This window comes from Pelophylax lessonae (assembly GCF_965119305.1).
Source record: "Pelophylax lessonae genome assembly, chromosome: 12".
Lineage (NCBI taxonomy): Eukaryota > Metazoa > Chordata > Amphibia > Anura > Ranidae > Pelophylax > Pelophylax lessonae.
In genome coordinates, this window is record NC_138779.1 from 122645786 (window position 1) to 122673639 (window position 27854).

Genomic DNA, 27854 nt, shown 5'->3' on the forward strand with positions numbered 1-27854 from the left:
TCGGTCTTCACTGAGTAGAGAGACGGTGACTGTCAGTCACTGGCTCTCTGCTCTGCCCCTCCAGTGCTCTCTGTAGCACCAGACTGTTGAAGTGGTGGAGACGCTAAACTTGCTGCCAGTCTGCATCTAGGTGGATCCTGGCATTAAATTCGGGATCTCTCCAGAGTCTGGACTGGCTGAGTGACGTCAGCTGACAATGGGTCACATACATTAACCTTTTATCCTTAATAAAAATGCAGTGTCCCTTAACCTCTTTAAGCCAACGCAACACAATTATGCAGCCCCACTATACTGGGCTTTTTTTCTGTGTGGCCATCTATCTGCGTATCTCCCTTTGTCCTGGAAGTGTGCTGCACAGCACCCTCCTAGCACAGAGACTGAGGTCCCACAGTAAGCCCCGGGCCCAGTTCTTACGTTAAGGACACGGAATTCCTGATTCCAGGTCACCTGATCGCTGTAATAGCCTCTGATTTGCTATCACAGTGATCGGTCACTGCGAATCCCATCCCCATGTTTTCTTTCTCTGTGAATGGAGGAGAGAGATACATGGTATATCTCTCTCTCTCTCTCTCTCTCTCACTCTCTCTCTCTCTATCTCTCTCTATCTCTCTCTCTATCTCCTTGCAGGGGAAAAAAAGGTTGCATAAAAAAAAGGAAATATTAATAATAATTAAAAAATAATATACAAAAAAATTCCTAGATTAGGGTTTAAACTAGGTTAGTGCCAGGGTTAGTGTTTTAGTCAAGATCAAGGTTTAAGGGTCAGAGGCAGTATTTTTTTGGCAGAATTATTTCTTTTTTAATTAGTATGAGTTAGTGTCAGTGTTTTATGTAGGACAGAAAAAAGCAAAATGTTTTTTTGGGCTGTACTACAGGTACATACAACAACTAACATACACATATTATGGTATTGCGGAGATCATCAGGAGCATGAGAATTTAATTTGGGTTGTTCTTTATGAACCTTGCTTGGTGCACTGGTCCAAATCATTTGGTGGAGGTGGGATTATGGTGTAGGGTTGTTTTTCAGGGGTTAGGTTTGGCCCCTTAGTTCCAGTGAGGGGAATGCTTAAGGCGTCAGCATACTAAGACATTTTGGACAATTTCGTGCTCCCAACTTTGTGGGAACAGTTTGAGGATGGCCCCTTCCTGTTCCAACCTGACTGCACACCAGTGCAAAAACAAAGTCAATAAAGACATAGATGAGCTTGGGGTGGAGGAACTTGACTGGCCTGCTCAGAGTCCTGACCTCAACCCAATAAAATTCCTTTAGGATGAATTAGTGCTGAGACTGTAAACCAGGCCTTCTTTTCCACATGAGTGCCTGACCTCACAAATGTGCTTCTGGAAGAATGGTCAAACATTCCCATAGACACACTCCTAAACTTTGTGGACAGCTTTCCCAGAAGAGTTGAAGCTGTTATAGCTGTAAGGGTGGACCAACTCAATACTGAACCCCATGGACTAAGACTGGGATGCTATTAAAGTTCATGTGTGTGTAAAGGTAGGCGTCCCTTTACTTTTGGTAATATACTGTATCTGAACGGTCATGGACAGCTGCAGTTGCCATCACCCAGTGCTTGCTTTTTATTGGCTGTCCATGTGGGCAGGGTCTATTTGCTTTGCATGTGATGGTACCTTTCTTGCGTGTGAATGCTGATCAATGCCTTTGACCAGGTGGGGCCGCATTCATGTAATAGTCAACATTAAGGCTTAGAGATGAGCTACACACTGTGTACAGTAGTTATATGTACCTCTTTGACGTATACTGTCTCGTGTCACTGCACACCATCCTTGTGTATGTTGCATTTAGGAGGGACACTGCTGAGCCTATGCCTTCTCCATCAGTCCAGCGTACCTCTTCCACCTCTCTCCTAGTGACAGAATAGGGTCCCACCGAGCACATAGCGTTGGCCTCGTGTTTGCTCTTTCTTCAGTCCTTCTCTCTCTTTCGTACCATGTGGCCAGATACATGAGGTCGCCGTACTGTAGGTTTGGTCCCAGTTCCTTTGGGGAACTGACTGCTAGGGAGGGAGCCAGGTCACCGACCCCCCTCCTTACCGGAGGCCTTGTCACCCATGCAGGTACCTGGCTTATTGACCGACTGCTTATAGACACTCCACCAGTTCTTTGTTACCCGTGGCAGCTGCTTTCCAGCTCCAACTCTCCTGCTAAGTCAAGTGGCCTTACTACATACCCCCTGTGTGCTTTACATACCCTGCTTTTCTGATGTGCCTTATGTTACCATGCACCCCTTGAATAACTCCAGATCAGGCTTAAAATATTTTAAAGGCTTTTACTGAAACTCTTCTAGTAGTAATTCCTAAACAACTGAAATGCCAATCCATCTCTAACTAGCTGTAACTGCCCAGGTGTATTTTAGAAGTTATACGTTCATGATTGGTGTCCTCCAACAGCTTGGCAGATACTTCAGTGTTCAGGTCTCCATGGGACTACATGGCGCAGAAGCCCCTTCTTATTATCCCAAGTGTGGCGGTGGCTCAAGAGCCCCGGGACCCGGCCTTCCCCCTTAGGGCAGGCTAACTATCTTGCTAATCAAAAACCCTCACTGTAGAAAACCAGCCTACAGCCACAGCTATTTACAAGCACCTGTCATTCTGGTGCTGGAAGTCTCTGATTCTTGCAACTTGAACGCAAATTAATCACAAGTGGAAGTGGGGCCTAAAACTACTCTGCTATGGCCAAAGGGACACCTTTTTAACCACTTGCCGACCGCCCCAGGCAGATTTACTGGCGGCTCGGCTGCGCATAATCACGTATAGCTATGTGATTATGTGCAAGCGGTCTCGGCAGCGTGTGCGTGCCGTCGGAGCCGCGCTCACACCGTGATTAGACACAGCGGGAGCCAGACCGCAGGAGGAGCGGGCACGATCGCCGCCGGCCTCCCACAATCTTCACAGAAACTGACAGAAGTCTGTTTACACATACAGGTGGCTCTTCTGTCACACAGGTACAGAGAGATCATGTATTTCAGCTAAGCTTAAACACCAATCTCTCTGTGCCTGTCACAGAGCCCCCCCCCCACAGTTAGTAAGCACAAATAGGCATACATTTAATCCTTTGATCACCCCCAGTATTAACCCCTTCCCTGCCAGTGTCATTTATACAGTAACAGTGCATATTATTTAGCACTGATTACTGTATTGTCACTGGTCAAAAATGTCAGTTAGGGATCCGATCTGTCCGCTACAATGTCACAGTCCCGCTGATCACTGCCATTAGTAATAAAAACAAAAAAATGAAATAAAAAGTCCAAAAATCTATCCCGTAGTTTGTAAACGCAATAACTGCACTTGAACTTGGGGACTAAAAAGATAAACGCCCAATACACTTTGTCGGGGGGGGGGGGGGGAACCTCTGGGGGAATCAATAATGGAGAAAAGATCTGGGAGTCTTAGTAAAAGATAGACTTAGCAATAGCATGCAATGTCAAGCTGCAGCTGCCAAAGCCGGCATAATATTAGCATGCATAAAGAAGGGGACGTATTCCAGAGATAAAACTATATTCCTACCACTTTATAAAACCATGGTCTGACCACATCTGAAGTATTCTGTCCAGTTCTGGTCGCCAGTCCTCAGGTGGGATGTGTTGGGGTGAAGAGAGTCCAGAGAAGAACAACTAAACTAATTAGGGAATTGGAGGACCTTAATTATGAAGAGTGCTTACAAGCACTTGATTTATTCTCCCTGGAAAGGAGACGTCTGAGAGGGGACATGATAGCGATTTACAAATACCTCAATGGTGATCTCAGCATAGAAAAAAACAGTTAAGTCGCAACTAATGCATGAGGATACGAGGCCGTACAATGCGATTAGAGGATAAGCAATTTACACTTTTTGGGGGGTTTTTTTTACCAAAAATATGTAGCAGAATACAAATTTGCCTAAACTGATCAAAAAAATTAGATTTTTAAAAATTTTTCATTGGGAATGTTTTAACCACTTGCCGACCGCCGCAAGTACATATACTGCAGCGGTCAGCCCCGGCCAGGCAAAGTGACGTACCGGTACGTCCCTAGCCTGTCACTGGCTTGTGAGCCAATAGCAGGCGAGCGCGCGCCCGCTGAGGCACGCGCCCGCCCCGGCTCATTCCCTAACAAGTCAGTGCGTGTGACCGGCGGACCCGATGTCTGCCGGTCACTCGCGATCGTTCGCCGGGAAGGGAGAAAGGCAGGCGGCTAATGTAAACAAGCCGCCTGTCCTTCTGCCCTGTGTAAAAATGGAGATCAGACGGTTCTACTATGTAGGACCGTTGATCTCTGTTTTTAAACTAGTAGCCATGTCCCATCACAGTTACAAACACGCCCCTAGGACACACTTAACCCCTCCCTCTCCAATACAGTTAACCCCTGTCCTGCCAGTGTCATTTTTACAGTAACAGTGCATATGTATAGCACTGATTACTGCAGTAATGTCACTGGTAACCCCAAAAGTGTAAAAAATGTCAGTCAAGGATCCGATCTGTCCGCCGCAATGTCGCAGTCCCGCAAAAAAATCGCAGATCGCCGCCATTACTCTTTAAAAAAAAAAAAAACACCAAAAATTACAAAAATCTTTCCCTTTGTTAGTAAACGCGATAACTTTTGCACAAACTAATCAAAATACGCTTTTTGCGATTTTTTTTTACCAAACATATGTAGCATAAAACAAATTGGCCGAAAATGTTAAACAATTTTGATTTTTACATTTTTTTTGGGGAATTTCATATAAAAAAATGTGAAAAATATTGTTACTTTTGCAAAATTTACGCTCTTTTTTCTTTTATAGCGCATGATCAAAAATTTGCACAGGTGATCAAATACCACCAAAAGAAAGCTCTGTTTGTGGGAAAAAAAGGACGTGAAATTCATTTAGGTACAGCGTCGCACGACCGCGCAATTGTCCATTAAAGTCACGCAGTAAAAAATCACAAAAAAAACCCTGCTCAGGAAGGGGTAAAATCTTCCAGGGCTTAAGTGGTTAAAGCAGAAAGTAAAACATATTGTGTTTTTTCAAAATTGTTGCACTTTTTTGTTTATAGCGCAAAATCTAAAAACCATAGAGGTGATCAAATACACCCAAAATAAAGCTCTATTTGTGGTAGACCCGGTGTTGAGAATCCCTGATAAAGGCAAAACCTTTTTTTTTTTTAAGTTTTAAATAGTGTGGAGAGAGATTAGAGCCCCTGTCAGGTTGTTATTGCTGTCTGTGCCCCTGTTTGGGAGATTCACTCTCTCTTTTTCTCCTGTTTACCATTATCACTGAAAGTGAAAGTAAAAGAAGACAACCCAAATTTTGGGTTGTCTCCACAACAGGACTAAAGGGGAAATCTTCCAATGGGTACACTAGTTCTGGCGACCCTGATGATAACCAGAGATTTCCCTTGGTTTGAAAGGAATTTCCTTGCACTTCCTGTTTTGCCCACGAATTAAAAGGAAATCTCCATAATGGGACACAGATGATGAGAAAAAATTGATAGGGGTATAACCCTCCCCTACTCTATCCAAAATATAAATGCTCTACTTTAAGGCTCCATTCACACTTGTACGACTCCAAATTTGCACCGACTTTGGAGTGCAACTTTGACGCAGCTTTGGATGGGTGCAACTTGACAACCAGTGATAATGGACAACTGTTGTGCCCAAGTTGCATTGCATAACATTCAGGTACAACTTTCATGCAACTTCTGAGGGTTAAGATTAAAGTCAATGGCCCTCAAGTTGCATGAAATCAGACCAAAGTAGTACACAAACTACATTGAAGCTTCTGCAACTTTAAGTTGCGCATATATGAATGTTTATTATTGGAAAACATGGGGAATGACTTGTCATGCAGCTCTGATGTCCAAAGTTGCATGACAAGTTGCACAAGTGTGAATGGAGCCTAATGCCCCGTACACACGTGCAGATTATCTGAAGACTTTTGTCTTCAGATTTACCTTTTCTATGTAGTGCAAGGGCCTGCCGGATTGCATACAAATTGAAAGTGTTTAGGTTTGACCTCATATTATATGGTTTTGGTAAGTCTACAGACAAAAGTCTTCAGATAATCTGCACGTGTGTACGGGGCATTAGTGTTTGACAGTAATTTATAGAAATAAATTGATAATGATAAAAAAGCAATAGGGAGTGACACTGGAATCGATTCCAAAAGGCATTTGCGACAAATTTTTAGCAGTGTGGCTGTAGTCAGAAGCCTTGAGCTGAATTTATGAAACCTGTGAAACCTTTTTTATTTAAATACCAACATGTGCTACACATTCATGTACTTTTTTTTTTTTTTTTGCTACTCTTTCACTATTGTTGTGATAAATACGATAGGAAATACCACCAAGTCAGTAAAAAGGGAAGTGGAGATAAAAAAGTTCCTTTTCTTGTTGGAATAAATTGTGTTACATACAGTATCTCACAAAAGTGAGTACACCCCTCACATTTTTGTAAATATTTTACTATATCTTTTCATGTGACAACACTGAAGAAATGACACTTGTATAACAGTGCAAATTTGCTGTCCCCTCAAAAAGTGTCAATGACACTTTTTGAGGGGACAGCAAATTTGCACTGTTATACAAGTGTCATTTCTTTAGTGTTGTCACATGAAAAGATATAATAAAATATTTACAAAAATGTGAGGGGTGTACTCACTTTTGTGAGATACTGTATGTAAGTATTGTGTCACAGACAAAGGTGTCTGGGACAATGCTGTGACAGATTCAATACCTTACCAACAGGTACAGATTTATCAAAAGTGGTGGCATTTGTCACACTACTACGATTTCTAGGTAATATCTGTGGACTTCTTTGTAAATTTCACAGATTGTGTCTACATTGTGCAGTGTGATCAAATATCAGATCATTCCTAGAATCACAAATATTTACGTCGTATGTCTCTTGTGGTTTAGTATCAGCTTGGAGGATCTTGTTCACCTCTAACATCTTTTGTTTAGATTTCAATTATGCTGAACATTCAGACAACAGTTATGTATGAATACTGCATGTCAGGGGCGTAACTACAGGGGTCACAGGGGTTGCAATTGCAAACCCCAACCCCATGATGCAGGGGGCCCGTGTGCCCCCTCTGTACACCTGGATAGGAGGAGCGGCGGAATGCCTGTGAAAGGGAGAGGAGGAGAAGCGGGCATTCAATGGCTGTAGGATGAAAATAGAGATTGGGTTCCTCTACATGCTGCTGTTTCCCTCCTGTCCAGCTTTTTTCTGCTGCCCCCAATTCACTATTTATCCCCCCTGCAGGCCTCCTCCCCCCTGTCACCCGCAGCTCTGCTGGGTTCCCCTCCCCTCTCTCGCCAGCTGCTGTGAGGGATCTCTCTGTCAGGATAGCTCAGGGAAGGGGCTGGTAAATGTGTAATTTACCAGCCCCTTACTTTTCTGAATGAAGATTCAGAGATCACTGACTCTGTCCATTCATAACTGAAACAGTAAACTGTGTTTACTATGTTCCAGTTTGTGAATGGAGGGGAAGCACTATACAGAGCTATTTCTATCCATTCATTCTACTCTGCTGAGGCTGCAGAGATAGAGATTGAGGGCTGTGTCCTCAATCTCCTTTCTCTTTCTCAAAGGTGTAATATCAGAGATGTGTTTAGACCCCTGATATCTCACTAAAGCCCCCCAATGGGGCTCCTAAAAAAAGTAAAAAAAATAAAAATATATTGTAAAAAAAAAAAAAATGGTAAAAAAATAAAATAACACCAGTAAAAAAAAAAAAAAACTACTGGTACCAGTGGAAGAACTGCCAGGGTCACAAAGGTTGAACTAGTGACCAGGCCTGTCATTCCGCCACCGGTCTTGGAGGGAAAGCGGCCTTTCATTGTTTCTTGCACTGGGGCCCTGAAGGTTCCAGTTAGGCCACTGCTGCAAGTTCAATCAGTCATTAGGTTGGTTGGTACAAACTTCAAAGCTCATGTAGAAGAAATCCTCCTGGGATCTTGGCTTCACTTCCTTAATTTGATAACCCCCGACACCATTCCTAGTGGTGTTCCATTGGCTGGATCTGTTCTTTTAAGTGGGAGGTCCAGCAAAAGTTGTAGATACGCAACTGAGAAGAGGTTCACGTACTAGCTCTAAATTTTTTCTGGCCATTTAAAGACCAATTTTACCAATCTGAGGAACACACAAGAGCCTGTTGCAGTAATAAAGTAGCACAAGTGTGTGCAGATGATGATCCAAAAGTTTGGTTTTCCAAAAGACAAAAATCTATTACGTGGACTGCAGATATTAACTAAAAATTGTCCATTGCACCAGAGCAAAATCATTTGCAAAAGGACTGCATCATAAAAAAACAGAATTCTTTCATAAAGCAACTAAATCAATTACTTTTACACCAAACCGGCACCTCTGTAATGTAATATAATGATTAAGTTCAGTTATATAAGATCTACTGTAATGTATTGCATAAACTTGCTCCCCCCCCCCCCCCACATTCTAAGTTAATGCAACCATATTGAAAAAAACACACATACAGTACAGTACGTTCTAGATTTTTCAACATGTGGTATATACAGGTCCTTTTAAAAAAAATAGCATATGGCACTTTTCCACTGCAAGTACCGGCTCGTACCGGCTCAGCTCTACTCGGCCCTGCTTGGCCCGGTTTGCTTTTCCACTGCTGGTACCGCATGGTATAGTGTCGGAACGGTTCGGTACGGTATAGGTTTGCTTTTCCACTAAAGTAGTACAAAAGTTAAGTGGGTGGGATAACAACGGGGTGGGTGGGATTCTCTGACCAATCAGTGGCTAGTAGTGACTGCATGCAAAGGATTGTGGGATATGGTACCAGTTTGGTACCTGTTGGAACCACAATCGAGTAGGTACTGTTTTTTCAGAGCCGTACCGTACCGTACCGTTCGGTTCCATGCAGTGGAAAAGCAAACCTATACCGTACCGAACCGTTCCGACCCTATACCATGCGGTACCAGCAGTGGAAAAGCACAAAAGCGTGCCTAACCGGTACGGTTCCATGCAGTGGAAAAGCGCCAATATTTTGATAAAGTTCATTATTTTCTGTATTGTACTGATAAACATTAGACTTTCATATATTTTAGATTCATTATACACAACTGAAGTAGTGCAAGCCTTTTATTGTTTTAATATTGATGATTTTGGCATACAGCTCATGAAAACCCAAAATTCCTATCTCAAAAAATTTGCATATTTCATCCGACCAATAAAAGAAAAGTGTTTTTAATACAAAAAAAGTCAACCTTCAAATAATTATGTTCAGTTATGCACTCAATACTTGGTCGGGAATCCTTTTGCAGAAATGACTGCTTCAATGCGGCGTGGCATGGAGGCAATCAGCCTGTGGCACTGCTGAGGTGTTATGGAGGCCCAGGATGCTTCGATAGCGGCCTTGAACTCATCCAGAGTGTTAGGTCTTGCGTCTCTCAACTTTCTCTTCACAACATCCCACAGATTCTCTATGGGGTTCAGGTCAGGAGAGTTGGCAGGCCAATTGAGCACAGTAATACCATGGTCAGTAAACCATTTACCAGTGGTTTTGGCACTGTGAGCAGGTGCCAGGTCGTGCTGAAAAATGAAATCTTCATCTCCATAAAGCTTTTCAGCAGATGGAAGCATGAAGTGCTCCAAAATCTCCTGATAGCTAGCTGCATTGACCCTGCCCTTGATAAAACACAGTGGACCAACACCAGCAGCTGACATGGCACCCCAGACCATCACTGACTGTGGGTACTTGACACTGGACTTCAGGCATTTTGGCACTTCCCTCTCCCCAGTCTTCCTCCAGACTCTGGCACCTTGATTCCTGAATGACATGCAAAATTTGCTTTCATCCGAAAAAAGTACTTTGGACCACTGAGCAACAGTCCACTGCTGCTTCTCTGTAGCCCAGGTCAAGCGCTTCTGCCGCTGTTTCTGGTTCAAAAGTGGCTTGACCTGGGGAATGCGGCACCTGTAGCCCATTTCCTGCACACGCCTGTACACGGTGGCTCTAGATGTTTCTACTCCAGACTCTGTCCACTGCTTCCGCAGGTCCCCCAAGGTCTGGAATCGGTCCTTCTCCACAATCTTCCTCAGGGTCCGGTCACCTCTTCTCGTTGTGCACTGTTTTCTGCCACACTTTTTCCTTCCCACAGACTTCCCACTGAGGTGCCTTGATACAGCACTCTGGGAACAGCCTATTCGTTCAGAAATTTCTTTCTGTGTCTTACCCTCTTGCTTGAGGGTGTCAATGATGGCCTTCTGGACAGCAGTCAGGTCGGCAGTCTTACCCATGATTGCGGTTTTGAGTAATGAACCAGGCTGGGAGTTTTTAAAAGCCTCAGGAATCTTTTGCAGGTGTTTAGAGTTACAGTAATTCGTTGATTCAGATGATTAGGTTAATAGCTCGTTTAGAGAACCTTTTCATGATATGCTAATTTTTTGAGATAGGAATTTTGGGTTTTCATGAGCTGGATGCCAAAATCATCAATATTAAAACAATAAAAGGCTTGCACTACTTCAGTTTTGTGTAATGAATCTAAAATATATGAAAGTCTAATGTTTATCAGTACATTACAGAAAATAATGAACTTTATCACAATATGCTAATTTTTTGAAAAGGACCTGTATAATCTACTTCTGACAGCTTTTTTTGAGTTCTCCTTCCTAGAAAAATAAACAAGCTTTCTATGTTGATATTTACATAATTTACATACTCTTCTATCAAACAAATAAGGATATTCATTATAAAAGCATTAGTGACTTCCAAAAAAAAACCCACTTAGATGGTAATAAATGCACACCTTTTAAGGTAGACTTTCCCAACTGTTTTAGAGTGGTGGTAAACCCAAAACCAAAAATATAATGTATTGCAGCTTACCAATCATAAAATATGGTGGCTGCATTAGTTTCCTTTTTTCGTTTTTTCACCCTCTCTGATCTGTGCGATTTTTCCTGTTGATCTGGCCAGCAACACACCATCTGTATTAGAGGGCCTCCACTCTGGATGAAGGAGCACAGGGGCACCTTTGGACAGCAGCTTTGTCAGTCAAGGAGGAGGTGAGTGTTAAATGCACTAGTAGATTTAAATACACTAACAAATTGAAGCCAAACCCCAGCTCAAACTGCAATTACACAAGCAGTTACAGCAGAAGTTTTGCACTGAACAATGTAAGCACCTCAGTCAGTGGTAAACGCAGGGCTGTCTTTAATATTGATTGGACCCTGGGCAAACATTTTCTTGGGCCCCCCCATACAATTTTGCCCCCCCAATCATTACACAGGTCTCCCTTCCCCATACTACCCCCATCATTACACAGGACTCCCTTTCCCCATACTATCCCCATCAATACACGGGACCCCCATTCCCCATAATACCCCCATAATTACACAGGACCTCTTTCCCCCCCATACTACCCCTATCACAACAAAGGACCCCCTCCCCCATACTACCCCCATTATTACACAGGACCCCTCCCCCATACTACCCTCACCCTTACACAGCCCCCCTCCCCTCCATACTACGTTGCTACTCATGAACAGTCTACCCACTGCTGTTTCTTCAGAAAAGTATGGAGAAGCAGGAAAGGGGGTTATTGTTGAGGGTGGAGAGGTGCGAGGGAGGTAGCTGTTGAGGGTGGGGAAGCAGGAAGGGGGTTTGTGCTGAGAGTGGAAAAGCAGGGAGGATGGTTATTGTTGAGGGTGGAGAGGCGGGAGGAGGGTTATTGCTGAGGGTTGAAAAGCGGGGAGGTTACAGCTGAGGGTGGAGAGGTGGGAGGGGGGTTATTGTTGTGGGTGGAGAAGCAGGGAGTGGGTTTATTGTTGAGGCTAGTGAAGGAAGGAGGGGGATTATTGTTGAGAATAGAGAAGCAGGGAGGGGAGTTTAATGTTGAGGGCGGAGAGGCAGGAAGGGGGTTATTGTTGAGGGTAAAGAAGCGGGGAGGGGGGTTATGGTTGAGGAGGGAAAAGCCAGAAGGGGAGTTATTGCTGAGGGTGGAGAGGCAGGGAGGGGGTTATTGTTGAGGGTGGAGAAGCGGGGAGGGGGGTTATTGCTCAGGGTGGAGAGGCAGGGAGGGGGGTTATTCTTGAGGAGGGAGAATCAGGGAGGGGGTTATTGTTGAGGGTGGAGAAGTGGGGAGGGAAGTTACAGCTGAGGGTGGGTGGGTATTATTGTTGTGGGTGGAGAAGCAGGGAGGGGGCTAGTTGCTGAAGGTGGAAAAGCAGTGGGGGGGGGGGGGTTATTTTTCAGGGTGGAGAAGCAGGAAGGGGGTTTTATTGTTGAGGGTAGAGAAGTAGGGAGGGGGTTTATTGTTGAGGGAGGAGAAGCAGACATGGTACAGGAGATGAAGGGGCTGTGGGCATGGTACAGGAGATGCAGGGGCTGCGGGCATGGTACAAAAGGGCAGTTCATGCAAAGAACATTGTTGCTTGGATATCAAGTGCTCCAAGTGCTGGAGCACTTGATATTCAAGCAACAATTTTCTTTGCATGAACTGTTTTTCTAGCATGGACTATAGCCCACTATTTAAGCACTTTATATGCACTCAAATAATTTATTAAATTTTCTATATATTCATTGTATTTAGTCCATATCAAGAAGTATATGGTATATATATATAATTTTTGGCACTATTAAGCACTTAATTTAATTTTGCACAACACATTTGTGTGTCACCTGCACTTTAAATCGATATTGGTACTACAGATATTTTTTATTGGTCATTTTATGTGTACAGAACACAGCATATATATGTGCCATCAGCATCTTTACCATTTTATGCGATTTTGTATCTAATGTTAATATAATAATTTATACAATTTTTTACATCAGACAAACAGAACTAGGTCTGATATAGTTATTTAAACATCCAAGATCACCAGCGCCTTTTTACCAACTTTTTATCATGGTACAGGAGATGTCAGAGACTGTGCCAGCATGGTACAGGAGATGCAGAGGCTGCGGGAATGGTACAGGAGATGCGGGGCTGCGAGCATGGTACAAGAGATGTCAGAGGCTGCGGACATGGTACAGGAGATGTAGAGGCTGCTGACAGGCTACAGGAGATGAAGGGACTGCAGATATGGTGCAGGAGATGTCAGAGGCTGCGAGCATGGTACAGGAGATGCAGGGACTGCGGACATGGTACAGAAGATGTCATAGGCTGTGCGGACATAGTACAGGAGATGCAGAGGCAGCGGGCATGGTACAGGAGATGCAGAGGCTGCGGACATGGTACTGGAGATGTCAGAGGCTGCAGGCATGGTACAGGAGATGCAGAGGCTGTGGGCATGGTACAGGAGATGCAGATGTTGCATACATGGTACAGGAGATGCAGAGGCTGTGGACATGGTACAGGAGATGCAGAGGCTGCGGACATGGTTCAGGAGATGTCAGAGGCTGCGGACATGGTACAGGAGATGTCAGAGGCTGCAGGCATGGTACAGGATATGTCAGAGGTTGCAGGCATGGTACAGGAGATGCAGAGGCTGTGGATATTGTACAGGAGCTGCAGAGGCTGCAGACATGGTACAGGAGATGCAGGGGATGTGGGCATGGTACAGGAGATGCAGAGGGTGCGGGCATGGTACATAGGGAGGGTTGCCACCTAATCCCTTTAATTCAGGACACACATTAATTACACAGGTTCTGTGGCTGATTAAGGTGGTAATTAAACTCACTTAGTGCCTTTTCTGCATTATATATTAGTGTGGCCTGGTTTAAAGGGATGAGGTGGCAACCCTACTGTAATAGTAAAGGAGATTCAGGGGCTGCGGACATGGTACAGGGGATGCATAGGCTGCAAGCATGGTACAGGAGATGCAGGGGCTGCAGAGGTGTCTTACTTATGTGCCTTACTTAGGTGTCTTAGTTACTGTGTGGCGCCTTAAATTTAAAAATTGCGCCGCCCGGTGTCATCGCGCAGTTGACATGTCAGGCCGGCCGCAGCCATTTTTTTTACAGGTGCTACTGCTCTTCAAGCAGCCCCAAGGTAGAGGGACTAGCTGGCCTACAGAAAAATTTCCCAATATCCTTGTAGGCCAGTCCAGCCCTGCTTCTCGCAAACTCCGAATGGGACTTCTAATGGCTTTCTTTCAACAATGGCTTTCTTCTTGTCACTCTTCCATAATGGTCAGATTTGTGGAGTGCACAACCAATAGTTGTCCTCTGGACAGATTTTCCCACCTGAGCTGTGGATCTCTGCAGCTCCTCCAGAGTTACCATGGACCTCTTGGCTGCTTCTTTGAATAATGCTCTCATTGCCCAGCCTGTCAGTTTAGGTGGACTGCCATGTCTTGGTAAGTTTGCAGTTGTGCCATACTCTTTCCATTTTCCGATAGTGGATTGAACAGTGCTCCGTGAGATGTTCAAAGCTTAGCATTTTTTCTTATAGCCTAACCCTACTTTATACTTCTCCACAACTTTATTCCTGACCTGTCTGGTGTGTTCCTTGGCCTTCATGATGTTTTTGGCTCACTAAGGTTCTCTAACAAACCTCTGAGGGCTTCACAGAACAGCTGTATTTCTACTGAGAGTAAATTACACACACAGGTGGACTCTATTTACTAATTAGGTGACTTCTGAAGGCAATTGGTTCCACTAGATTTTAATTAGGGGTATCAGAGTAAAGGGGGTCAAATACAAATGCACGCCACAGTTTTCAGATATTTATTTGTAAAACAATTTGAAAACCATTTATCATTTCCCTTCCACTACACAATTATGTGCCACTTTGTGTCGGTCTATCACATAAAATCCTAATAAAATACATTTACTTTTTTGGTTGTAACATGACAAAATGTGGACAATGTCAAGGGGTATGAATACTTTTTCAAGGCACTGTATATATATTATATATTGGTAGTATGTTAATATATCTGCACATTGATATGCATATTACACATACACATTCTGCATAACCAATCATCATCAATATCACAGATTGAAAAAATATTTGTGACTACAGAATTGAAATCTTCAAATGTTAAATTATATCTTAACCCAAAAAAAAAATCTACATATAATGTTTAACATGTCATTGTAATTTCAGAAATCATTTTTAATATTTTAAAATGTAATGTTTTTCTAATGCATATCTATCCCAATGGAAAGAAATGATAATATTGCAGTTTATTAGTCCTTAGGTGTGGTGGCTGCACTAGTTTTCTTTTCTTTTTTTATTCTTTATTTTAGCCTGCGAATCCCACCATTAACACACTTCATTTTCTAGGGTAACAACTTTACTGAGCAGCCTTGTCACCCCAGGACAGTGAGTGTGTTAGCACTACATAACACTGTGTGAGAAATACATAACACATCCATCTCTTCTCCAAAACAGGTGGAGGTGTTTTGTAGTCCGCAGGGATAGCAGGGAACACTGCTAACAGATCAATCCAGAGGCAGAAAGCTCACAAAATTTCTGGCTAAATGAACAGCTTTTTATTTATGGATTTATTGCTCTTGTCTAACAGATATAATGAAACTATTTCAAAGGTATATTTAACAGACCAAAAGGGAGCAATTAAAAAATAAATGTGTTGTTAAAGATCACACAGAGTTAAACACAATGCCTGGTTCTTGTTCAGGCACTTGTTATGGAGTGACAACACTTCATCCCTGTCTCCTAATAGCTCTTAAGCGTTGTCACACTGCCACATTCACTTCTGGGAGGACTATTATGACCATGCCAATGGACACTGTGCAGGCATGTTCTGTAATTGCAATCATTAGGAAGCCCAACCTGAGCAACACTTTGCAGCCCCTGCTGTAGTCAAGGAATGCAGACAGAAAGAGGATGCATTGGAGAAAAAAAAGGATGAAAAAGAGGGCAAAAACAATATTTTCTAAAAGAAAAACCATAGGAGTGTATGCTTTAGCAAAGCAAATGCTAATCAGGGTTTAGATCTACTTTAACAAACTATCCTAATATAGTAAACTGATGTTATTTTGTGTCATCATCACATGGCTTGTACAGATCACAGCGATGTGTGCAATGGACAGTGATGCTTCATGCCAACAGGTGATCTGATATGTCGTTTTCCCAGCACGAGCTTAAAGTGGAGCCTATGATAACAGAGACGAGTACACACATGACAGAGTATCCAAATGATGCCACTATCCCAGCAAGTTCAATCACTGTCCTGACAATGCAGCATACCTGGGTGACAATAGTCCACATTCACCATCCTGCTGAGGGATCTGTGCTGTGTACCCTGCTGCCTGCTGTGGATGGCATGGAGGTGCTGGAGGCAGGGGGGCAGATGCTGGCACTAGGAGGGCACACAGAATTCCAGTTTAGAAAAACCACCACACCTCTCCTGCACAAGGCAACATCCTGCGCCCTTGGCTATCAGCCCATGCAAAACATTTATTTGCATAGCGTGATGGGCCAGGAGAGCAGGAAAAAGGGATGGGAGCAGCTGGCAGTTGGCACACCTTTCTAGCCCATTTGTAAGGCAGACACCTGTCTAATCTTTGCTTTACCTGTCACCTGTGCTGGATGCTCTGTGACACTTACATCAAACACTGCCATCTAGAGGACACTTTATTATTTGCAGTATATTATCCAAAATTAAAATATATGCAAACCCTCACCTTGTAAAGCAACCCATGCAGTTTAACCACTTGAGCTCCGAAAGGTTTTACCCCCTTCATGGCCAGAGCAAAACACTTTAACTGTGAATTCCACGGTCATGCAACACTGTACACAAATTACATTTATATAATTTCTTTTGGTGGTATTTGTTCACCACTGGTTTGTGTGAAAGTTATACCATAGTACAAACTATGGTATACATATTTGAAAATGTATCAATCCTGGTGTACTGACAGCCTATTTCATTTCATGAGGCCCTATAATGACAGGAAAGTAACATTACAAATACCCCCAAAAGTACTTCTTTTCATAAAGTAGACAGTCCAAGGTATTTAGATTTAAATACCTTAAGAAGCATGCAGAGTTTTCTGATGTTGTCATTTTTTGAATATCAAATGCACACAAAACCTTGCGAGCATCTATATATACCTGTTCAAAACGAATGAGAGCTGCTGACACCTAACACATTCCCATACACATGTGCAATCCTAATAAAACACAAAATCTTATAAAACAATATATAATTGAAGTGATTCATATAAATAACTACTGTTATTTATATGAAGAAATAACTAAGTGTATATATTAATAAACAAAATAGTGCAATGCTAGAATTAAAGCCCTCTATATTCTTTAAATTGGTGTTTGCTCTTCATGCAATCCTACATAAGGAAGAGGATTACATGAAGAGCAAACACCAATTTAAAGACTATTTTGATCACTTAACATTCAGATTTCACCCAAATATCAAGGACTTAAATTCTAGCATTGTATTTTGTTTATTAATATATACACTTTTTTTCTGGCATGACAAAGGATGTTCAATGGAGGCATGTTATGCAAGATAATTTAGTTATTTCTTCACAAAAGTTATTTATATTTATCACTTTAATCATATATTGTTTTAGAAGATTATCGCGACACAATTTTGTAAATGAAGAAATGAGATAAAATGTACTTTTTTAAAAATTATTTTTTATTTTTATACATACTGTCACCACTGCAGTGCAGCGTCATCATATGACCGGTGTGAGGGTGGTCAGAAATTCTGACTAGTGACAGTACGCAAAAAAAAAAATAAATGTATTCACCATGAAGACACTGTACTACTTTTGGGGGGAGGGGGGGGGGGTTGGGTGATCAGGGATTTTTTTTCTCTACACGGTTATTGCTGACTCTTGGCATTGAACCACCACACTTACCTAGTTGGCAAGAGAAGCTACCTTTTTTATTCATCAATGTTGGGAGAAGGATTGGCAGAAATCCTCTAAGGAGAGGAAAACAGATCAAGCCTCTTCAGACCAACAAAATCACTGAAAGCTTTCCAGCTGTTTTTGTAAGCTTATTACAGGACTTTCTTTTTTCATCCAGTTGTGCACACTATTTGAATAGGTCTTTCACCTGTGACCCCTGCCTCTAAGAGGTCAGCAGACTACTATCATTAGTTCTATCTATGTTTATGGCTTAACTTTTTTCAGACGAGATCTACCTTTCTAAAACTCTAGCATTCTACAAAGTTACATCTTTCTAATTGCTCAGCAAAGACTTTTTTTTGGCAAAAGCTGTCTTGTTTTTAAGCTCACATTCTCCTCTATTTTTATGATATCTGTCATAATGTGCTAGTATGCACCGCATATTTATGACAGACCTACTACCTGTGAAACAAAGCTTTCCAGTGCCTGAGTTGTCACCGCTCTTGAAACTTCTATCTTTGCTCAATCTTCCTTCCGGGTTTGTACTCTCTGACCGCATGAATGGCTGGGCTGCTATGACGTCACTCTCTTGCATGCACATGGAACTCACCATCATGACATGTGGCTCTCTGCATTCACGGCACAGGCAGTGTGCTCTGAATGCAGAGTTAACTGTGTATGCATAAGTGACATCATCAGTCGGAGCTGAAAGGATAACCTCATTAAGGCCAACACAGAATATAACCTGAAGTTTAGCAAAAAATACTAGACTGGCAACAAACTGAAGCTACACTGAACGAAGGGTGTGTTCCCTTACGCACCATAAACCATAGGTGTTTAAAATATAACTTTTATTCATTCATATAAAACATTGTCTGGACTGTATATATTTACAAAAAGGGAGGGTGGGATTATTGATTGGCCAATAGTGTGCTGATGATTGAGTGTGAACAATGATGAATAATAAAGCCAAAAGAGAAGATAATGAAAAAAGAGAAGACAAATACTCTCTCCTATGGAGTCTCGAATTGTGCCTGTCCAGACAAGATGGTCTATAAAAATCTAGGTAGCTGCACACCACTAGTTATGCTTGCTCCTCTTACACATCAAGTCAATTTAAAAGTTGTAAGGCTCCATCTCTCTGGCTCATATCTATCCTAAATATCTTCTCTTGTAGTAAAGCTATCCACTGGAGCTAGTATCTGTATGCTTACTGCTCACAAAGCTTAATGGCTGTCTGACATTTGAAGCGGCAAATATTACCTGCCTGGTCTGAATCTGAAAGCTAGAAAAGCGGTTCAAACCTGCCTCATAGGAAATCTCTCTCTCTCACTAGCTCTCTCGTCAAGTTTTTCTCTAGCCTATGAATTTTCCAGTTAAACTCACGTGCGCCATCAGGCTTAAATGAAGGTTTTACTTATCCATCCTTTATCAAGAAATTATCAGGTTTTGCAGTGTGCATTCTGAGTTCCCCTTTGAATTGAATATATGCCTATAATGTTCTGGACTGTTAAAAATGGTTAGAGAGGACTGGGAATAGAAAGAAGGGGTATTTAGAGATAGATATAGGAATATTATTATGTCCTTACTCAATTGTCTCTATGCCTTCTTATATGGACTTTTAAAGAGGTCTCTTGGGGATTTGGGTGAATTTTTTAGGTTTCCCCAGATTGGGAGACCGCTTTCTGGTTACCTTTCCACTAGATGGTGACATTCCCCACCAAAATTGCGTCTGGATGTATATTTCATGATGTGATTCCGCGGTAACGTCATGACGTCATATTACATCATGACGGGACGTGCATGATGACGCAAATGCGGAAATAACATGGGAAAACCCTATAAATAGAGGGAAGAAGGGGGAGGCCCCCATTTTGACTCCAACCATGGGGGGATAGTTTGGTCCCCTCCATTTTCTTTCTTTATCTTTTGACACTTTTACTTTGGTGGATTTATTTTTCACTCCCGATGAAGCCTATTTACTAAGCAAAACATGTAGAGTTTTCGTTTTTTGGGAGCAATATTATTATTTGGGGTACGAGCCTGGCGAGGGACCAGAGAAGAGGAGGATCTGGGCTGTCCTGTGCAAAACCACTGCACAGAGCAGGTGTGTAGAACATGTTTGTTATTTTAAAGAAAAAAAAAAAAAAACAAGGCTTTACTATCACTTTAAGTGCTTAAATTAAAGAGAAACTAAAGATATTGGGTTTAATTCTGCTTTAAAGTCTAACTTCACTTTTGTTGAGAAGAAAACATTCCCCTCTGGATGATCTATGTATATTACAAGGATTTAACAAACTTTGTTGCAGATTACTACCTTTTGTTATTGGGAAGAAATAGCTGTCTGTGTCAATGTGCGAATCTGTATAGAAGTGGTTTTATAATTACCAATCAGCTGCTGAACCTGCAGGGCTCTAATGAAGGAAGTTGCAGGGTCTTTATCCCTTTAGGTGTGATTTCCCCTTGAGAGTATCACAGCAAAAATTACATTTTTGTTGCAGGGGAGGCTCAAAATCCGATTTGTATCTTAGTGCAGACTTCTGGGAAAATAGATATCACACAAGCAGGAAATGACATGTCTGGGGTTGTTCTGTACACCATCTGTGTACTGTACAGAACACCTCCAGGTAGCCATATTGCATTTTACAGAAAATTACTAAGTGTAAATAGAATCAGTGAGTGAAGGACAGCTGACAGTGCTCTTAGGAAGAGAGAGTTGATTAGTGCAGTGTAGTGAGCAACTGCTGCTTTTGGATTTATACAGTATTATATACTTTATTTAGTGATATCTACAGTATTTGCAACTGATACCCAACAGTCATTTTTAGGACAACTTTTTTTGTTCTTATTGACGGCAGGTTTCATTGATGTGTTATTTTTGTCCACCCCTTCCTTGGTATTTTGGGTAATTTCTTTGCTTTTTTTTTGTTTTAATAGTTTTATTTTCTTTTCTGAATAGTAAAAGTTATATTTTTGCTTGTAGTGCAATTGGATAGGTGTTTGGAGTTACATTTATTTATTTGACTTTCTGTCAAATTTTCTTGTGCTGGAGTGTAAGAATACCGTACTTCCCACTTGCGTTCCACCACTTGGTCCAGTGGAACGCATACGTCGCATGCTGATGCTGAACATCACGCGTGATGTCATTTCCCAGCGCCGTTCCGAACAGCTATTTAAAACAGCGGTATGGGGGATACCATTGTTCGTGCAACCACATACTCACCTGAACCCTTACCTGCTTCCTTGTTCCCTCTTGCAATACCGGAGCCCTCTGGAGATGCTGCACCTCTTCCTCTCCTCACCAGATCGTAACCCTGCCTTGCCTGCTACTTCCTCTGACCGCAGATGTCTACACTCCCTCAGTTCCTGTAGTTGTTACTGATCTGATAAGTACCCCATAGGGGAGTCTGATTGTTCTCCAGCTATTTCCATTACTGCAAGTTACAAGTTCATTAACTGTTGGCTTCCTGCTTACTCTTATGCATGTTCCTACAATCAAGTGAGGACAGTACATATCCTTGCCTACTTGCTTGTTTCTTCTATGTGCACTGCTACTAGTACTGTGTAGAGTCAGTCCATTGCCAGCTGCTTACCCACGCTATTGCATCTCTGTTGTGCGTCCACTGTATGTGTGTATCATGGGTGTGCAGAGACTGGTGAGTCTGCCACTGTGATGAGTTAAGAGATTCTAAGGCAATTGACTTAATATCATCTCTACACATACTTCTGAGTGGTATCTGCAGCTGACGACCCATTCCTTCAGACTCAACCTTGAGAGAACGTGACAGTTTGCACGAGCCCAGATAATGGATCCAGCAGATATGGCCATTCATATTATGCATCTCTCTCAGAAGATGGATACACTAGTGCAGACAGTTTCTGAAGTACAGAGAGAGAACCAGGCTTTACGGCAGCAACTAAATAAATCCTCCACAAGTGTTTATTGGAGATCGCAAGAAATTCCGTGAATTTATAAACGCATGTCGATTAATGTATGGCCTAAAGCCCCGTACCTATAGCACAAACCGTATTAAGATCTGTACTACTATTTCCTATATGTCTGGTGAACCACGGGCCTGGGCAGATTCCTTCCTTGAATGTGATGACCCACTATTAAATTCCTATTCTTCCTGCGCTTTAATTTTTTAGTAACCTACAAACCAGCCTCAAAAAACAAAAAAGCGGATGCATTATCCCGTCTAGCTGAAAATAACTTCACAGATTCCTTTCCCCGACCTATTCTACCTCCAGACCGTATAGTTGGGGTTATTAGATCCTTCAAGGATGAAATCTTAGACAGTTTAAAATCTGACTCACCACCTCCTCAAGTGAAACCTGATGCAGAGGGGTTCCTTTACTTCGGCACTAAACTTTATATACCCCCCCCCCCCCTGTTCGTACTAGAATTTTGCAGCTAGCACATGATGTACCCATGGCAGGACATATGGGTATGACCAAGACTTTAAACCTTCTTGCTAGACAATTTTGGTGGCCTGCCATGCGAACATCTGTTCAGCAATTTGTCTCGTCCTGTGAGACTTGTGCCAGATCCAAGTCTGATACTGCAAAACCGTTCGGATTACTCTGCAGCTTACCTATACCTTCGGGTCCATGGGAGGTATTGTCCCTTTATTTCATAGTTGAACTACCCCCTTCCAAGGGGTATATCCCCATTTTGGTAACCGTGGACCATCTTACCAAAATGGCCCATTTCATTCCTGTTCAGAAACTACCCTCTTCCAAGGAGACAGCTGAGTTGCTTGTAAGCCATGTATTTAACCACCTCCCACCCGGGCCATTGTAGATATACGGCCGGGTGGGAGTCTCGTCCTTCTGAATGGACGTTCCGGAACGTCCTTCAGAAGGAGAGAGATCACGCCGCAGCGGGCACGCCGCAGCGGGCACGCGCAGCGGCGCGATCTCGATGTGCCTGTGTCCCTAGGACACAGAGCATCAAGACTCGGCAGGAGGGCCCTGTGATTGGCCCTCCTGATCACATGAGGGCTGTGACCAATCACAGCCGTCATGTAATGTCAATACAGCCGTTGTAACGGCTTCGATCTCTTCTCCTCCTGACAGATCCTGTCAGTGAGGAGAAGATCAGAGGATCGATTCTGCAGCCGGGGTGATCAGTGAGTATTTCTAATTACTCACTGATCACAGGGGGGGGGTCTGTGCTGGTAATCAGATGATTGATTACCAGTGCAGCCCTGGGGGGAGGGGATGCCCACCCATGACCACCAGGGATGCCCACCATGGCCACCAGGGATGGCAAACAGGGCTCAGAGAGCCTTCCAGTGGTGCCCCCCTATCAGTGCTGCCCACCAATGCCATCTATCAGTGCTGCCCACCAGTGCCCGTTATTGCCATCTATCAGTGCTGCCCACCAGTGCCCATTATTGCCCACCAGTGCTGCCTATCAGTGCCCATCAGTGCCCCCCATCAGTGCCGATCAGTGCCACCCATCAGTGCCGCCTATCAGTGCCCATCAGTGCCCGTCAGTGCCACCCATCAGTGCCCATCAGTGCTGCCTATCAGTGCCCATCAGCGCTGCCTATCAGTGCCCACCAATGCTGCATATCAGTGCTATCTATCAGTGCCACATATCAGTGCCCATCAGTGCTGCATATCAGTGCTACCTATCAGTGCCCATCAGTGCTGCATATCAGTGCCACCCCATCAGTGTCTCCTCATCAGTGCTTGTCAGTGCGGCGTCATCAGTGCTCATCAGTGCAGGAAAAAATGTATCTATTGACAAAATTTTATAACCTAAACAAAAAAACTTTTTTTTTTTTCAAACTTTTCGGTCTTTTTTTATTTGTGCACCAAAAAAGAAAAAACCTGGCGGTGATCAAATACCACCAAAAGAAAGCTCTATTTGTGGGGAAAAAACGGCATAAATTTGGTTTAGGTACAGTGTTGCATGACCGCGCAATTGTCATTCAAAATGCAACAGCGCTAAAAGCTGAAAATTGGCCTGGGAAGGAAGGGGGTTTAAGTGCCCAGTATTGAGGTAGTTAAACTACACGGTATTCCTAAGACTCTCATTTCAGAGAGAGGGACCCAATTCATTTCACGGTTCTGGCAATCCTTGTGTGGTATCCTTCGCATTGACTGTAGATTGACTTCACCATATCATCTGCAAACGAATGGACAGACTGAACGGGTTAATCAGAGTATTTAACAATACCTACGTTGCTATACCTCATATTTACAGGATGACTGGGCAGGTTTACTTCTTCTGGCAGAATTTGCCTACAACAATGCAGTTCATAGTACCACCAAGCAAAGCCCTTTCTTCCTCAATCATGGGTTTCACCCAACACTTCTTCCTCCTCGTAGCCTACCCTCTAGTAATCCAGTAGCCACTGATTACCTATCGCAAATCAAAAGTTCTCTAGATCGCCCTAATTCCGTCATTACCCAGGCTCATAACCAGCAAAAACGCTACTACGATCTCCGAAGGAGACCTGCTCCCCATTATACCACCGGTGACCTTGTTTGGTTATCCACCAAAAATTTACGGTTACGAATCCCGAGTAGAAAACTTGGACCTTTTATATATAGGACCCTTTCCTATCGAGAGGCTCATTGGTACATCTGCAGTTCGTCTTACCTTACCAACAGACTTAAAGATACATCCCGTATTCCATGTGTCATTACTAAAGCCCCATGTTCCAAATCAGGGTCTCAGAGGTACAGCCACACCTCCCGAATTTATAGAGGGAAACTACAATATTTGCTAAGGTGGAAGAACTATGGTCCCCAAGATGACACCTGGGTGGATGCTCCAGATGTTCATGCACCTAGGTGCATTCAAAGATTCCATGCCACTCATCCTGCAAAACCAAGATCATAGGCCTTCCGGAGCCGGCCTTATGGGGGGGGGGGGGGGAGTATTGTAAGAATACCGTACTTCCCGCTTGCGTTCCACCACTTGGTCCAGTGGAACGCATACGTGCTGGCACTGAACGTCACGTGTGACGTCATTTCCCAGCGCCGTTCCGAGCGGCTATTTAAAACAGTGGTATGGGGGATACCGTTGTTCGTGCAACCACATACTCACCTGAACCCTTACCTGCTTCCTTGTTCCCTCTTGCAATACCAGAGCCCTCTGGAGACGCTACAACTCTTCCTCTCATCACCAGATCGGAACCCTGCCTTGCCTGCTACTTCCTCTGACCGCAGATGTCTACACTCCCTCAGTTCCTGTAGTTGTTACTGATCTGATAAGTACCCCATAGGGGAGTCTGATTGTTCTCTAGCTATTTCCATTACTGCAAGTTACAAGTTTATTAACTGTTGGCTTCCTACTTACTCTTATGCATGTTCCTACAATCAAGTGAGGACAGTACATATCCTTGCCTACTTGCTTGCTTCTTCTATGTGCACTGCTACTAGTACTGTGTAGAGTCAGTCCATTGCCACCTGCTTACCCACGCTATTGCATCTCTGCTGTGCGTCCACTGTATGTGTGTATCATGGGTGTACAGAGACTGGTGAGTTTGTCACTGTAATGAGTTAAGAGATTCTAAGCCAATTGACTTAATACCATCTCTACACATACTTCTGAGTGGTATCTGCAGCTGACGACCCATTCCTTCAGACTCAACCTTGAGAGAACGTGACATGGAGCTATATTTTTTGGGTTTTATTTATTTATTTATTTATTTATTTTTTTAACGGAGTCAGCAATCTGAATCTGTTGGTGTCTTGAAAATAGTCCACCAAAGCACCACAGTTTACAGTGCACCCAAACACCACTATCCCCCCCCCCCATGCAGCGTTTGCAATAGCTGCAAAAAAGTAGGAAATATGCCCCACAATATCGGCATCATGTCTGGTGCCCATAGGCCAAAGTAGTAGTCTTAGGCATGGTGCATCATCTACAGAAAGGTCATGTTTGTCCTTTTTTCGGGTGCTGGTTGTTTTATAAAGCCAAAGCATGTGGAGAAGGTGATGGAGTGGCTAACCAAGCTTTCATTGTCCTCCTCCTCTGTCACCCAGATACAGACTACCACAGCTGCCAAGACACCCTATATTAAGTGTAAAGTATATATCTAAAATGTTTTTCTGATGTGTACATATTTGTTGATTTATTTTCATTTATCTAGAAAATGTAAAACAAGCTCCTGAAGAAGCATGACACACATCGCAAACATCTATAACACCACTCTATTCCAACTCTGCTGCAGGACACGACCAGGGTTTGTTACTAATATCAGCCCTGGCTCAGCGGTCAGGGCTGGATGCGTTTTTGTCTATTTGAGTTTGTATTATGCTTTATATGTTTAATGCAAGTGGAAACTCTGGTTATCTGCCTTCTCATCCCTCCAGTGCCACATTTGGCACCCTTCAGAGGGGAGAACGGGTACCTGCTTTTGACAGGTACCCATCCACACTCCCGGGAGACCTGGCTGCCGCAAAGTCCCCTGGCAGTTCAGCCCCCCTCCTCCTTCCCCCGCCGCTGGGCCATTCATGCGCGCTTCGCACATGTGCAGTAGTGAACTGGCTGTGAAGTCGCAAGGCTTCACTGCCGGTATCCCTTACAGGCAATGACGGCAGTAGCACCCGAGAGCCGATGGAAACATCGGCTGGGGTGCCAACAGGTAAGTGCCCTAATATTAAAAGTCAGCAGCTACAGTATTTGTCGCTGCTGACTTTTAATTTCTTCATGGGGGGGGGGGGGCTGGGCCTCCTTTCCAACTCTACCCACACTATACATGATTCCCTCTCAGCAGCTTAGGGATGACGTTTTATTAAGGGGGGGCATTGGTGTTCTCCTCCACTGGGGAAAAGAGTCTGCATGGGCTGCACAGAGTGAGATACACCCATTGCATACTGTTGTATCCCGCTTTGCAGTAAAAACCCATTTAGGGGATAAAAGGTTAATTGCGGCCTAGTCTGCATATGTTACAGTGAGATACACCCATTGCATACTGTTGTATTGCACATTGCAATAAAAACCCATTTAGGGGAAAAAAAAGTTAATTGCGGCCTAGTCTGCATATGTTACTGTGAGATACACCCACTGCATACTGTTGTTCTATTACGCTATTCAATAAACACCCATTTAGGGAAAAAAAATTAAATTGCGGCCTAGTCTGTATCTGTACGTGTGAGATACACTCGTTGTATACTGTTGTTCTATTCCGCTATTCAATAAACACCCATTTAGGGAAAAATTATTAAATTGCGGCCTAGTCTGCATCTGTACGTGTGAGATACACCCTTTTAGATACTGTTGTTCTATTCTGCTATTCAATAAACACCCATGTAGGGGAAAGAAAGATATTAAATTGCGGCTTAGTCTGTATCTGTATGTGTGAGATACACCCTTTGTATACTGTTGTTCTATTCCGCTATTCAATAAACGCCCATATAGGGAAAAAATATTAAATTGCAGCCTAGTCTGCATATGTTACTGTGAGATACACCCTTTGGATACTGTTGTTCTGTTCTGCTATTCAATAAACACCCATTTAGGGGACAGAAAGATATTAAATTGCAGCTTAGTCTGTATCTGTACGTGCGAGATACACCCTTTGGATACTGTTGTTCTATTCTGCTATTCAATAAACACCCATTTAGGGGAAAATTAATAATTTTACAGCATTTGCTGATTATGTTACTGTGAGATACACCCTTTAAATTTGTTTGGCGCTTCAGTTTGCCTCCTGTTGCTAACTCCTCCTACTCCGCTTCCTCATCCTCTACTGCCTCCGCATCCGGAGCAGTGATCATTTCCAAGGCTTTCAGGGCAGTCATTCACAAGTGGCTCCGAGGGTGGGTTCCTGCACCCACAAACGCCAGGTACACAATTGTCCAGCAAGGGCACAGTTCTGGAGGATGACGAGGTGGAGGATGAGGAGGAGGAGGAGATGAAGGAGGAGGAACCATGTTCATAGCAGGGTGGCACCCAGATAACTAATAACAACAGATACTACACTTGATCTTAGCCAAAAGGTCGAGAAGCAATGCTGGTGGCATTCCCACCTGACAACGGGGGCACAGTGGAAGCACAAGGCGAAGGCAGAGGAGGAGGTCGCCAATGCAGCCAGGGCACCACCAGCACCTCATAAGGCAGGGTTAGCATGTATGAAATGTGGA

The 27854-nt window shown here is 43.3% G+C and overlaps 1 protein-coding gene across 1 annotated transcript in view; it reads right to left on the reverse strand.

The window, feature by feature from the left end:
- Positions 1-16268, reverse strand: part of POU2F3 (POU class 2 homeobox 3) — a 221204-nt gene extending 204936 nt beyond the window's left edge. Inside the window, exon 1 of the mRNA XM_082273887.1 lies at positions 16114-16268. Coding sequence (XP_082130013.1) covers positions 16114-16141 — 28 coding nt within the window. The 5' untranslated portion in view covers positions 16142-16268. The remainder of the gene's footprint in view (positions 1-16113) is intronic.
- Positions 16269-27854: the final 11586 nt, after the last annotated feature.